The sequence below is a fragment of the Ylistrum balloti genome, unplaced genomic scaffold, assembly GCF_031769215.1.
Source record: "Ylistrum balloti isolate Yb309-2 unplaced genomic scaffold, AGI_CSIRO_Ybal_v1 Utg369772, whole genome shotgun sequence".
NCBI lineage: Eukaryota > Metazoa > Mollusca > Bivalvia > Pectinida > Pectinidae > Ylistrum > Ylistrum balloti.
Window position 1 is genome coordinate 197,844 of NW_026781965.1, and position 13,459 is coordinate 211,302.

General features: G+C 34.6%; 2 protein-coding genes across 3 annotated transcripts in view; one reads left to right on the top strand and one right to left on the bottom strand.

Annotated features, from left to right (window-relative positions):
- LOC132543837 (uncharacterized) overlaps positions 1-13,459 on the top strand; it is a 187,111-nt gene that overhangs the window by 171,628 nt on the left and 2,024 nt on the right. Inside the window, exons 1-2 of one of the 2 annotated variants that reach the window (XM_060207352.1) lie at positions 10,323-10,369; positions 12,556-12,607. In XM_060207352.1, coding sequence (XP_060063335.1) covers positions 12,574-12,607 — 34 coding nt within the window. In that variant the 5' untranslated portion in view covers positions 10,323-10,369; positions 12,556-12,573. Of the gene's footprint in view, positions 1-10,322; positions 10,370-12,555; positions 12,608-13,459 lie in introns of those variants that run through there. The other variant, XM_060207353.1, reaches the window with a different exon arrangement.
- LOC132543896 (transmembrane protein 180-like) lies at positions 446-6,443 on the bottom strand. The gene is made up of 4 exons (XM_060207439.1): positions 5,507-6,443; positions 4,267-4,421; positions 3,805-3,888; positions 446-2,554 (listed from the first exon to the last, which is right to left on the bottom strand). Exons 1-4 carry the CDS (start codon positions 6,383-6,385, stop codon positions 2,257-2,259), a joined length of 1,416 nt encoding a protein of 471 aa, XP_060063422.1. The 5' UTR covers positions 6,386-6,443; the 3' UTR covers positions 446-2,256.

Below are 13,459 nucleotides of genomic sequence, written 5' to 3' on the forward strand. Positions count from 1 at the left end.
ATAAAATCCTATACTTCATGAATGAGTTTTTTTTTTTGGTTCCCTTCAATAATTTGTCAACTGATTTTCCATGGATATTATGTAAACATTTGATTGGGTATGCATGAAGTTATCTGTCCTTGAATTGACCAGCTAAAGTTTATGTACACACTGTACATAATAGCCCACATTTGCTAAAATGGAGATTAAAAATATTCATCAACGAAATGAAATGATTTTAATCAATAACTTTGTTTTTATTGATGCATACCAGTTAAATGAATACTGTTGTTCAATCGTGTATAATATAAATGCATGATAATAAATATGATTATCTAATCCTGTTGTTATCAATCATGTAGGACAGCTTTGTTCAGCTGACCCATTACCAATAAGGGAGATTACTTTAAGATGCTAACCAACATACTCTGTTTTAATTGAAACACAAAAACAATTAGAACAACTTTGAAAGCCAAGGGTGTTCAATATGACACTCTTCCTATGAGAGAAAGGAAATAGATTATAACCCTTAGAAAGAAAAAAATGACAAAGTTACTGCATATAGCATTGTTCATTAATTAGGTTAAAAGTGTCTGGTTAGTTTTAAAATAAAAAATTCAAAATTAAAAAAAAAACCTGAACTTCCTGAACCATGCACGGGGGCCAAATGGTTAAAGCCTCTAAGTGTCTTTATCACAAGCCCTCCACCTCTGGGTTGAAGATTTGAGGTTTCTGTAGGGCAGTTGCCAGATACTGGCCACAGGTCAATGGTTTTTCTCCGGGAACTCAGGCTTTCCTCCACCGTCCTTAAATGACCCTGGCTGTTAACAGGATGTAAAGCAACAATAAACCAAACAAATCCTGAATCAGAAATTTTCCAGTAGTTTGTCTTAACACCTACAGGAATTTTTCTTTTTCTTCCTTGTTTTATCTAAATATTTAAACTGTGTGTAATCTGAACAACAAATTGTACAACAATATTTTGAAATAAAAATTGATAAATAATAGCTACTATGTTATTGTGTGTAAACAAATTAACAATACAACGTATAATTAAAATCTCTAAAAATTTACAATAAAATACTCTCTCTCTCTTACAGACTTCAAGATGTATTATGGCACCAACAAAAGTAAAACTCTATTCATATATAACACAATTTACATACATTGTATGTATTTTCGATAATAACATTACCATGAATATCAATTGGACTACAACATACAAATATCTGTTATCTTTGTATATCATGAAGAAATCACCAGATTGTAACATGAATCTTGTTTTGTGAAACCAGGGATGTATAATACTGTACTATACGTCCCTGGTGAAACACATGTACAAAAAAGTGCTTCAGGTGAGAGTGCTCTGAGAAAGATGAGTTACAGCTTACCCTTCTTAAAGCTAAACTCAGCTGTTATTTTATGATATTGGCAAAATAAAAATGACTCTGTCATACAACTCTCCATTGACTTGTCAAGAGATGCTGCTATCAGGTTGAACTTTCCAACATCTCTGAACCTGATGATCAATGAGGTGTTACACAAGCCATTGAACAGACTCATTTTGCAATTTACTTTGGATAGCGAAAAAAACTAACATGAAATATGATGACATGAATATGGACGATATTCTTCATTGTCCTCGAAATTATAGAAGGTAAAGGTCCCTATTTCAGAAAGCATTTCAAGTATTCAACACTTTTGATACTACTTGAAGAAATGTGTTTGCCTGCAAGCTACTATCATAAATTTATACATATTGGATATGATTTTATCAGTCTTTGAAGGGATCTCTTTGAAAAGATTGTTATAGACAGGTAGACGGTATCAGATGATGGGTTCCTTTGGAATAGAATGTTATACATTGATTGTAATGATTTAATTTTGAATGAAGTAATTCCTTGCACAAAAACTTCAACATATGAAATCATGGCAGGTGAATTTACTGTTTCTATGTTGTCTTGTTTCTTGCATAGATATTGCTATTTTGGCCATCTTGTATAATTACCACTTTTCCTAAGAAATAAGTCTGCCCACCATGGACATGAGCTCCAGGTTTTAATTTATAAACTATTTAACATTTTATAAGGAGTAATATGTTTTCAGTACCTGGTCAATTTCATATTCACTAGTTGATTTATCATTTCTTTAATATTATGGCATGGAATGAAAGCAATCAGTATTAAATTTTTCACTTAAAACTGAGCACTGAACAGGTACTTGCACTTATAAATTTTGTTCATCTTTCAGAGGCAAATAAACTATATACAATTAAAATCATGTGTTAATGATATTTTCTACTTCTGAAGGAAAAACCTGGCTAGCCTTCTTATCCCGTATTGTGTAGAATGACCAGGTAATCAGCTGTAAGGCTCCTATGATCACAGGCTGGATGCACAGCAACAAGAACATGGTATCATGAAGAGAGCCGACTTGAGGAACAGTTAAGAGCTTCTTGTTTAGCTGTTGATAGCCAAAGCGATTAAGAACAGTCACTGTCAACATTGGAGACAGTGAAATGGCAGGTTTGGTGACTAAAGCATTGTTTCCATACACCAAAGAAGAGATTGGGTGGCTGAAAAGACACATATCAAATCTTAAAACCTGGTTACAAAAAAAGGAGACCCAAACGGCCTGTATTGCTCACCTGGATCTAAATGCCCAGCAATGTAATACATGCCTATAGGTTGGGTATTTAAAATATTTCCAAATAAAGCTCAGTTGCTGAACCATACTGATGGGGCAAGACCAATACGTAAATTGTTATATCATTAGTCTTTCTCTTTTAATTCCCAGGGAAATTTTATATGGCTATCTTGTTGGTGTCTCAATTATATAAAAAAAATATGACCCGGAAATAATATCCCTTGAAATGTGCCACACAATTCTTACATAACAAATGTGTTATTTCTTGATTCCAAGCAATTCTTTGTATATATGGTTATGGGGTGGGGATTTCAACTGTTTCAAAGAAATCACCCAGATATTAAGTCCAGAGGAGTGGGGCCACACTCAAAAGCCAGTTCTTATTTTGTGAATATGTTTATCTCTTGATACCTAGCACTGCCATACATGGTTTAGGGATGAGAATCTCAACTATTTCAAAAATATTACCATGAAACTGAATTCCTAGGAGTGGGGCCAGCCAATGGCCAATTCTTACATCATTGTGTTTATCTCTTCATGCCCAGCAATGCTAAACATGGTTTTAAAATGGGGATCTGTTTTCAAACACATTTCCCCTAATGAGCTCCACCTTCCTGTCCTAGGGAGCCAAGATCCACCGTTTATACAAATATGATTCCTTTTCACCAAAATATGATTCACACCAAATTTGGGCAAATTCAAATAATTCTTAAAGGAGTAGGATTTTAAAGAATTTGCTCTATTTCCCCAATTGGGCCCCTCCCCTCCTTCCCCAGGGGGCTGAAATCCACTTTTTATACAAAATTTATTCTTCTTGACCCAAAGATGCTTCAGATCAAATTTGAACAAAATCTAATCATTCCTACAGGATGAGTAGAATTTTAAAGGAACTTGTTAGTTTTCCCTTTTTGGGCCCTACCCCACAGGCCCTGGGTGAGCTAAAAATCATCATACATGCATAATACTGGAACATTATAGAATAATCTATCCTAGCGACTAATCATGAACACAGAACATAGTTATGGTTTTTCAAGGATAGTATATCTTATTTACTCCTCAACCTGAAATGTAGTCCTCTACAACAGTCTATACCTGATTGGTCAAATCATTCTGTCCACACAGCAACTGAGCTATTTTAAGGTATTAAAATATCAATATTCCCATTCCTGGAAGACTTACCTCCTGTGATGTTTCTGCATGTCTGTATCCACAATATCTGATAGAGGCATATTGAACAGAGAAAACATTGCATTGGCAAAACAGCTGAAAAATAAAACAAATGATGTATTACTTTCCTATTCTCCATATAGTCTAGAAACACTAATCAAAGATAGACTCACCTTCAAATAAGTAAATAACAATTTTTGAGCTATTTCAAGTTAGCATAAAAAGCATGTAAAGGATAGTGAATTAACTTGCTTTGTGTGTGGGGAAGGGAGTGTTCCTCAGTTTAAATATAAGTTGTCTGAGAACTGAAACGTTGCACAGAAATGCTTATAAACTTTTACTAGTGGCCTAATTGCTGAATGTCTGGTTTATTCAAGCTCAAAATTACACAAGGTTTAGTTCCAAGCTTTCATATCTCTGCATATGAAAATACATGTATACTATTCACAAAATCATTGAAGAATCTAGTAATACCTGTCCAGGGCCATATACGTCAGCACTAGAATTGGATAATTCCGTCCCATCATGTACATAAGAATCCCTGCCCCAATCTTCCATAGAAAGCTGACTTTTATAGTGGTGTAGTACCCAACCTTGCCTATCATTGGAGTTGTACTAATGATGAGTATCTAAAAAGAACAAAGTTGTCAGTTAGAATACAATCACAATTACTGATAAAAAGAAAACTATTTGTTATGTCATGAGTCTCATCATCCTTCTCATCTAACATTCCATCATAAGCCTCATCATCATTCTCATCTAACATTCCACAATAAACCTCATCATCTCTGTCATCTAACATTCCACCATGAACCTCATCATTTCTCTCATCTAACACCTCTATCATAAGCCTCATCATCTTTCTCATCTAACACCTCTACTATGAGCCTTATCATCTCTCTCATCTAACACCTCTACTATGAGCTTTATCATCTCTCTCATTTAACAAGTATGACTCTTCTCATAAGCCTTGTCATCATTATCTTTGGAAATCATACCTTCGTTAAAAGGGTTCTGTCTGTCTATCTGTAAATTCACATTTGGCTGTTATGTTAATCAATTGTGACAAAGTTATAGAATAAAATTGAGGATATATATATTCAGAACCATTCAGAGTGCTCATACCTTTACCATGAGTCTCAAGGTTATAATCGTTGGTACATCTTATCGTTTACATCATTACAAAACAACATGTATCCAGTCAGGCTCTCTGCACCCCTGGAACATGTCATGGCAAACTGAAGGCACAAGTGAAATAATTTGATTGGTTCTAAAAGAAAAAAACAGACCAATCACAGGCTGATATGCTTTTTTCGATGATTACAAAGGAGCGACACCCAACTTCAAAGCCATTACGATATACTTTTATGCACATAGAGATTCGTTTGATGTACATCAAAGGACCAAACTAGTCTTTTCATCTTGTCCACAAGGTGTGGCAGATCGAACCTTCAATTTTGCCATGACATGTTGCAGGAGTGCAGAGAGCAAACATGATCATAACCTCTGAAATATCGATGCCAGTCAGGTTAAGCTAGTTACTGCTGTATGACTGTAACAAAACAACAACTTACATTGAATGTTGTCTACATATCTTGCATCTTTACAAAAACTCAGTGCAAATAACAGTCAATTTTGTAATCAAGCTGACCTGCAAAGCCCAATGTTTGGGTGAAACCAGTAGACCATTTAAAATATTTCATGAATATCTTACCATTGGAAGGAACCTACTGCTGCCGTAGAAGAAGCTCTGTATCCATGGCAATGACTGATTTATGCTAAGAGATACTGTGAGCTCATCACCCATCACTTTCATGAAGTTTGCCATAAATGTTGTATGAAATATCTGGAAAAAGTTCATTATAACAAATGAGAGAAAATTCCTGTCCTTAAATATCTGCCATGTGAGACTCAAGTATGACATATTCTGTATGCTTTTGTCGTGAGTTATATTGGACTCCTGACCAGAGGTTATCTTCTCACGGTCATATTGAGTGTGCCCATTCATACCAGTGTATCTAAATAACAGATAGCTAGCTGCACCTATACAAATACTCCCAATTTGAAATCCAAAGAAGTTAGATAGGCTGCCTGAGGTATACTCCAGAATAGACACACTACATGCCCCAAATAAACACCCTATACTACCAATCCTGACCAGTTTCAGACGATGGTCAGGGTCCTGTGATATTTCAGTGAAGAGTGCTGAGGCAGCCAATCCTACATATGTTAACATGGTATCCCAGAAGAAGAGTGTAAAGATGAGGTGTATACCGACTATCACAGGGTTACTTCCCCAGGAAAACCAGGGAACAATGTACGACAGTGCAAATAGCGGAGCTGCATACAAAATGCTCTCACGTCGGGTGCGGGTGAATCGATTGCTCGTGGACTCCTGTAGGTAGGCGAACAGTGGATCATTTATGGCATTCCATACCAGGAAAAGCACTTGGGCAAGTTGGAACCACTTCTCCTCTATGTGGTAGATGTCCAGGAATACTTTCACATAGTAGAAGTTGAAAGATGAGGATATCAGTGAAAAAGCCATAGCTTGTGTGCCATAGGCCAGCATGCTCTGTCTTAGAGACGTCATGTCTTTAGTTGTTAAATGATTTCAATAGTTCAGGTGCTGAATGCTGACCAATCTCGGTAACTTAATCTGTCCAAGTTGAAAACATCACTACAAAAAGGAAAGAAAAAAAAGTCACAAACTTAAGAAACAGTCTACAAGTGTACTGTTTAAACACTCTGAAGACTTAATCAGTATAACATGTGTTATATACATTGAAAGCTTTCTTAAACACCACCTTATTATAAAGGCTACTTTGTTTCAGTTCCTCAAAAACGTTTTCTGTTGTTGTATTGCATGTTTCACTATTAATACCACCTTTGTACTTGCATATATCAACAGATGCATTATCAGTTACTACCCTTCAAATTTCTTACCAAAATGAGCAGGTTCTAAACAATCCATTTCAATCAATTTAATGAAAATATTATATTTACTAATATTAAATATTAAATGATACATCAGTATATATTTACATAATATCTGAATGTATGGAAACATCTTTTGATAGAATAATGTCAGCTCTTCGGTAGTGTCATTTTCTTATTATTTGAGGGATTGACATACGAAGTACATGTACTAGACTCATCTGTCAATACAATCGCGATCGTGAACTAGTGATAGACAATTACAAGCCCTGCATTAAGTCTACAAATCTACTGCCTGTAGTCAGTATTCGGATAACTGCTGTCAGTTCGGTGACTGAGCTGTACAGTGTCATGCACAATACGTATTTAAGATGTACAACTTATCGTTGTTAAGCTTTGCTTTTCTAGTTTTCACAGTAAGTTTAACTTCAGAAATGTTAAATTCAGGAGAAAATAACACCGTCAAAATATTTACCTCACTACCTGACGCGTCAGTGCATTTTATTTTGTACTTAAGATATACTCATTGCAAGTACATCAATTGCTTGTACCGAATCAAACATTTGGATGCTTACAATCTGTGTCCAATTCCATAGTTAAATATTCATATCATTCTAATAAACCATTGTACCATAACCATGAACGTTTTGTTTAACTACAGTTTTTTCATGGTTCAGAGGTCTGGCTACAACTGCAGATATAATGGACGTACAGTCCATACCAATACTATTACTTAGTACTATGTACAAAAGAGTATTCAATGACCAGACTCAATGTGATTTTCACTAGTTGCAAACCACAAGTTAAAATTAATATCACAGCTGATAGTGTTAATCAGATTTATGCAAGAAACTAACAGAGGGTTACAAAGAAAGAATGTATTCACCGGAAATAAACTAGTCAGTGAGAAATGTTTTGAGGAATCTGAGAAAAACAATTGTGGAGGAAAGAAGAAAGGAACCAATAGTCCACCGCCAAACTCCCAGGAACCTGAGAAATCATGAGAGAAATAAACGAAAGGAAATCCTGATAATGTAATAACATTATCTATACAATAGAGGAGGATACCCCACGATATAGAAATGTGTGATTAGGATCCTGAACAGACGTGAAGTCAGAGATGAAGACAATAAGAAGTGTTTTAGATTAGGGAGATTCACAACAGGAAACAGTGACAAGAAAAAAAGCCAGACCTGTATTTTGGTGTCACTAATTGCTTATCTTTTTCCAGTGTATGAACTCTATGATTCCTCTTCTGATTGGAAAACTTGTAAGCCCTTGGCTTGTTAAGGAGTCTGTAGTGGAGACCATAGATATCTATGGTGGAGACAGTGTCGGATGTCTTCTTGTAGGTAAATGCGATCTATTGAAAATCCTTGATCTGTTGCTTCTGTCCACTGATTCATTACATCAAGCATTTGTAGCGATATAGACCCTCCTGGTAAGAATCCAAACTGTGTTGTGTTGACTGAAGTCAGGCTTACAGGTCACTTTTCTGTATGTGGCTCTATTATGTTCTTTTTAAATCGTTTGGTGTATACCACATAATTAAAGATTGATTGAAAGGTGGTGTGAATGGTGTTGCTATCGATTTTGTGCTGTTTCAGTACTGTCTGATGAAGATTATCTGTACCTGTGGATTTGTCTATTAACAGTGCTTGCAGTGCTTAATTCAGTCATCTTCCAGCTATGGTACATTTCCTTCAATTTCCCTGACAAAAACACTTTTTAAAAAGTTGGTAAGAATGTTACCGAACTTTCTCTTGTCCTTTTAGTTGATGGGTAGGTCTCCAACTCCGGATCTTGTTTTAGATTTTTTCTTCATAAATTTCAAGATAAGTTTTTAGATTAAGCTTGGTCTTTGCTTAAATATCCCTTTCAAGTAGGTTCCTCATCTTTGTTGTTTCTCTCTTAACTTGAATTTTTACACGTTTATATTCTCTCTGTAGCTCTGAGACTCTGCATTGCATTGCTTTGTTTTTGCAAGTATTTTGTTTTTGCAAGCTTTATTGCAATACCAGAAGTGAAGAAGTGAATATAACCCTTTTCAAAAATATAAAGAGCCTTGGACACAGTGAAGATTTTAGGAAGTAAAAGGCTTTGGAGTGAAGTCAAACCAAAGCAGGGTACCAGCACGTCGGGGGAATGTGTTTTCTATTCAGTGGTCCATCCACGGCAAGAAAAGTCACCAAAGTTAAAATCAGGATGTATCAGGAGAACACAGTCATCTTATCCACTGAAGCAGAACAAAATCGATGCTTGAATGATGAATTGTATTGTCTCAAACAGAAGATATTTCATTTGATTTCCGGTAATTGAATATCCGTTCTTAAATATAAAAATACACGAACTTCAGATTGTAGCAAATTATGGTAAAGCAAGGATAATATCTACCACAGAGACCTGATTATGTGACTCCATTACTAAATTGGGGTTTGTTTTAGAAGTATATTATATTGTCAGAAGAGATAGGAATCGGTCCGACGACGGAGTCTACACCTACATTAGGGAGAATCAGCTGGACATCCCAGCGAAATTCTTGAATTCCTTACCATTGACCCCTTCTTACCAAAATCTAAGCATATTATCGTTGCAACTTAGTACAGGCAACCTAAGCAATCCAATCTTATAAAATGTTTTGAGGAATACTTACACAATTTAAGGCCAGATTATGGGATAATTTAATCAGGATACTTTCTTCAATATTTGTTGCCTCGACCAAAACAATATTTTAAGTAAAACACATAGCGACCTTCTGAAATAGCTCAATCAGGATCAGATTAGCTCATTACATACACGTGTCACTGGTACTTCCAACCTACTTGTAGATCACGGCACTAAAAAGATGTACTTTAACAATAGCACACAACACTTACTGTTTCTAATACCAGTCCAATGCTCAAAATACTACTATTGAGGCAAGGCTTTGAAACCCTATAAAGTAAATTAAATTGATATAAATTTTACAATTCAAACGTACTTTTGTCATTCTGAATCTTAATCGGTCGTCGGGGATCCCATTGGAAATAAGCCTTCTAGGCTTGGATGGGTCATTCCTGGTAAAATAACATTTTTATCAACAATATCGGTTACAAACATTTGTTGACAATAATCAACGATCATACAATAATGATTTAATATATACACGTATAAATTATCTACAGTGTATGATATACGTATATATGTTTATATGGATATACGTGTCTATGGATATACGTAATTATGGATATATGTGTATATGGATATACGGATATTTGTTCCTTATTAACACATTAAGGCATCTTTTAAGCGATGTTTTATGTAACCATGTACATCCTGTTGTTTTGTCTGGATAAATATTATTATCACTATTGTCATTACAGTATTTGATATTATGCAGCGGTTCGGTAATGATGTTTATTATACTTGATAGTGAAAATTAAAAAAAAAAGATTTAAAAAAAACTGAGAGAAGTCTGTATTTAAACATTGACTGTAAAGTATGAACACTGATTCAGAGTCTGATTTCCCCTCATACATAGGGAATAATAGCGAATGTCACGATATATTTAGATTCACTTAGCCTACACTATCCTTGGGTAAAGTAACATGACATTTAGACGAACCAGTTCCGGCTGCCATCTTTTTTATCTGGTTGGTAGGTACGTATCAGAGATATTTTATTGTCATTCATGCTCCTTCTTTATTGCATATATGAGAAAGGGACAAAGTGACTAATGACATGGTTATTATTTTCGACAACAACAGCGATATTTGAAGGCCGTGATCGGTTTTCAATGGAAGGATGAAAGCCGTGTCTGATGACCCTCTCTTGCCCTTGATTTTGCATTGCAAATTCACTCTGGACTTGATTTGTTGCGACGGCCTAGATTCGATATATTTATTTTTCATTTCCAACTCTTTATTATATGTTTTTATTACGTATTATTGTTATATGGCATTTTTGTGTTATAAAATTGGATATAACACTGATCGGATCGGGTTGTTTGAGACGTGACATATCAGTTGTTCACCAGGCTGGGCACAACCCCACATAGATCAAGTCCTGCATTTGAGGGATAGTTACTAGTTTGAGTAATCAGTTAGTTACTCAGCTACATGATTAAAAAAAAGAGAAAAACCTAAGTGTGTTTAAAAAAGTTGCAACGAAAAAAAAATTCCAGTGATGTGGTTACATTTCACCATTGCAAATTTTTGTACTTGCATCCCTTTACACGTTCAGATATTGAGGCACAAAATTTGCTTAATTCATTATGAAAACACCTTATATTTCACTTGCTTCCACCACACGATTCACATTCCTTGCGGGTTATCATTTTTCCGCATGGAAACATGCAGAAAGTGCACCTGTGGTCTGAATCTGCATCAGAGGGATGCTTATCTGCAGATGACACAATGCATGAATGATGCCATGTTGGATGGACTTGTTATAGAGTTTGTTACTATGTAAATAGCAAGCGTATGTGGATTCTGAAAATATGAAACTTGCCTGAAATGGAACAAATGTGCCAAAAACATTCATTTCACTGACTTGTATGGTTCATCATCTTCTGCACAAAGAAATGTGTTTAGTCAGATTTTACTATATAGCCAAATCTGTCTATATAGTCTACTGGTACTTAATACCTGAATTTATATAAGTTCATAGAAAATATTCATTTCTGTCATCTAACTTTTTGTTAAAATGGCAATTTATATCACTAACTTTGTTCTCCACTGACTACATTACATAGCCAGTAGCAGTTTTTAGTACAAATATCATACAATTTAGGTTAGCATGAATTTACCTTTGTTCTATTTTTTATCCACACTATAAGCTGATAAGCAATGGAGGTGATAATGTTTGTGATTTTTACAAAAAGTGAAACAACTTTATTCATAGCTTTTTGTGTAAAATGGTACAAGGTCGCATTGGTTCTTTGGCCATGTGAAAAATATGATGCTTTTATTTATAGCAAATGTTAAAAAGAACTTATGTGTATCTTTTTCAAATGACTGCGTTTTGGTAACTAAATGATTACTGAAAGCAGTAACTATCCCTAAAATGCAGAACTTTTACTCATACCAATGATAAGAAGATTCTTCTTCTAGTGAATGCAGTCCACCATTTGGTGTATAAATAAACTAGCAGATAGATACAAGATAAATTGTATCAACACAAACAAGATACTTACTAACAAAAATATTCAGAATCAAAGATATTTTGCTTTTAAATGTCATAGCTATCTAAATTTTGAAAAATAAATGACCTTGACCAAAAGGAGCCATATTTGATAAAATGCAGCGATATCTTTTTTTCTTTCATTGAAATGACTTGGATGCTGTCTGTTAACTAGTATCTAATGTCCCCAAGTTTTGGAAGTGTTGAAATTTGTAAAGATAGATAACTCTTATTATATTACATAGATTTTCTAATAAGAGTTAATTGTTCATGTAAATTCACTCATTAAATAAAAATTCAGCATTTCCACAAACCAATATTTCTTTAGCATTGCTTAGATAAATCATGTCAAAATATTTGTTTTTTCCAATGATTCAATATTAATTGTGGTGCCGATAACGAAATTCAGATGCACTTATCTTGATGCATTCAATTATGACAGAACTGTATTACTATGGCAGCATAAGCATGCTCTTATACAAAAACGACATGGCTGCAGTAGTATTTGGTAAGTAAAGTGAACATCTATTCAGTCGTTCTGGCAGTTGCAAAATGACCATTGGAAATAGTGAAAGCGTGGGGAATGGCTTACAGCTTTCCATTTTATTGAATTAATCTTTTGATGTGTTTTATATAATTAATATTGTATTTCTCTTTTATTTATAGAAAAAATCAAATCTCAACATGACAGATGTAGAAAAACTTACAAGTCCTGATAGTAAGTACACAAACACAATGCTTTCTGTAGAATAATTAAATGTTATGTTAAGTTCAGCATACCTGGCAATGATCTTGATTGGTATTTTAGTACAGTTTAATAATCAGGTGAAAGTGTGCTCTTTTTATGCATATACTAGCACAGGAGATTAGATAATGAATTTAGGTTTTAACAGGAGACAAAGTCAAGTCTTGTAATGCGAGACTCCTCTGAAGATGTTAGTATGTTTCTTTCAAATGAAGATTGGGATTTATGTATAATTCTGTATAGAATTAGTTACTTAAGGTAGGAGACAATACCATTTGACATGATTTGATTTAGTTGTGGTATCATAATTGAATTTAACCCCAGGATTGAGAATATCAGCTACTGTACTGTAATGGTTACTGCCTTTATCAACATTCTGATATTACTGACAAACTCATTTGAAGTGGAGAACCTTCAGAAGCTGATGGGCAGGGTCAAAAGAGGTTAAGTGACTCAAATTTCAAAGATCTTCTCAGTAACCTGTTATAACAGAATCTATTAAATACTGTTTCTGGATGGAGGAGATTTTATAGGAAAAATTACATTTTTGAGTAATTTATTTCAATTCAAATTAGAAACCTGAGTCTGGCAGTTATTGTGATGCGCAGTTTACATTTTATTTGCATTCATGTACATTGTAGTTCAAGTTATCTTACTTCGTTAACAAGATTAATTCAATGACATGTTACAATAAGAACAACAGCATTACATCTCAGGTGACGGATGTCAAATTGTTTAGTCGTACTGCACTGCACTCAGATTGAAAATGCCAACATTTAGCTTGGTGTGATTGACGTTTAGTTATATACTTTGAACATGAAAAAC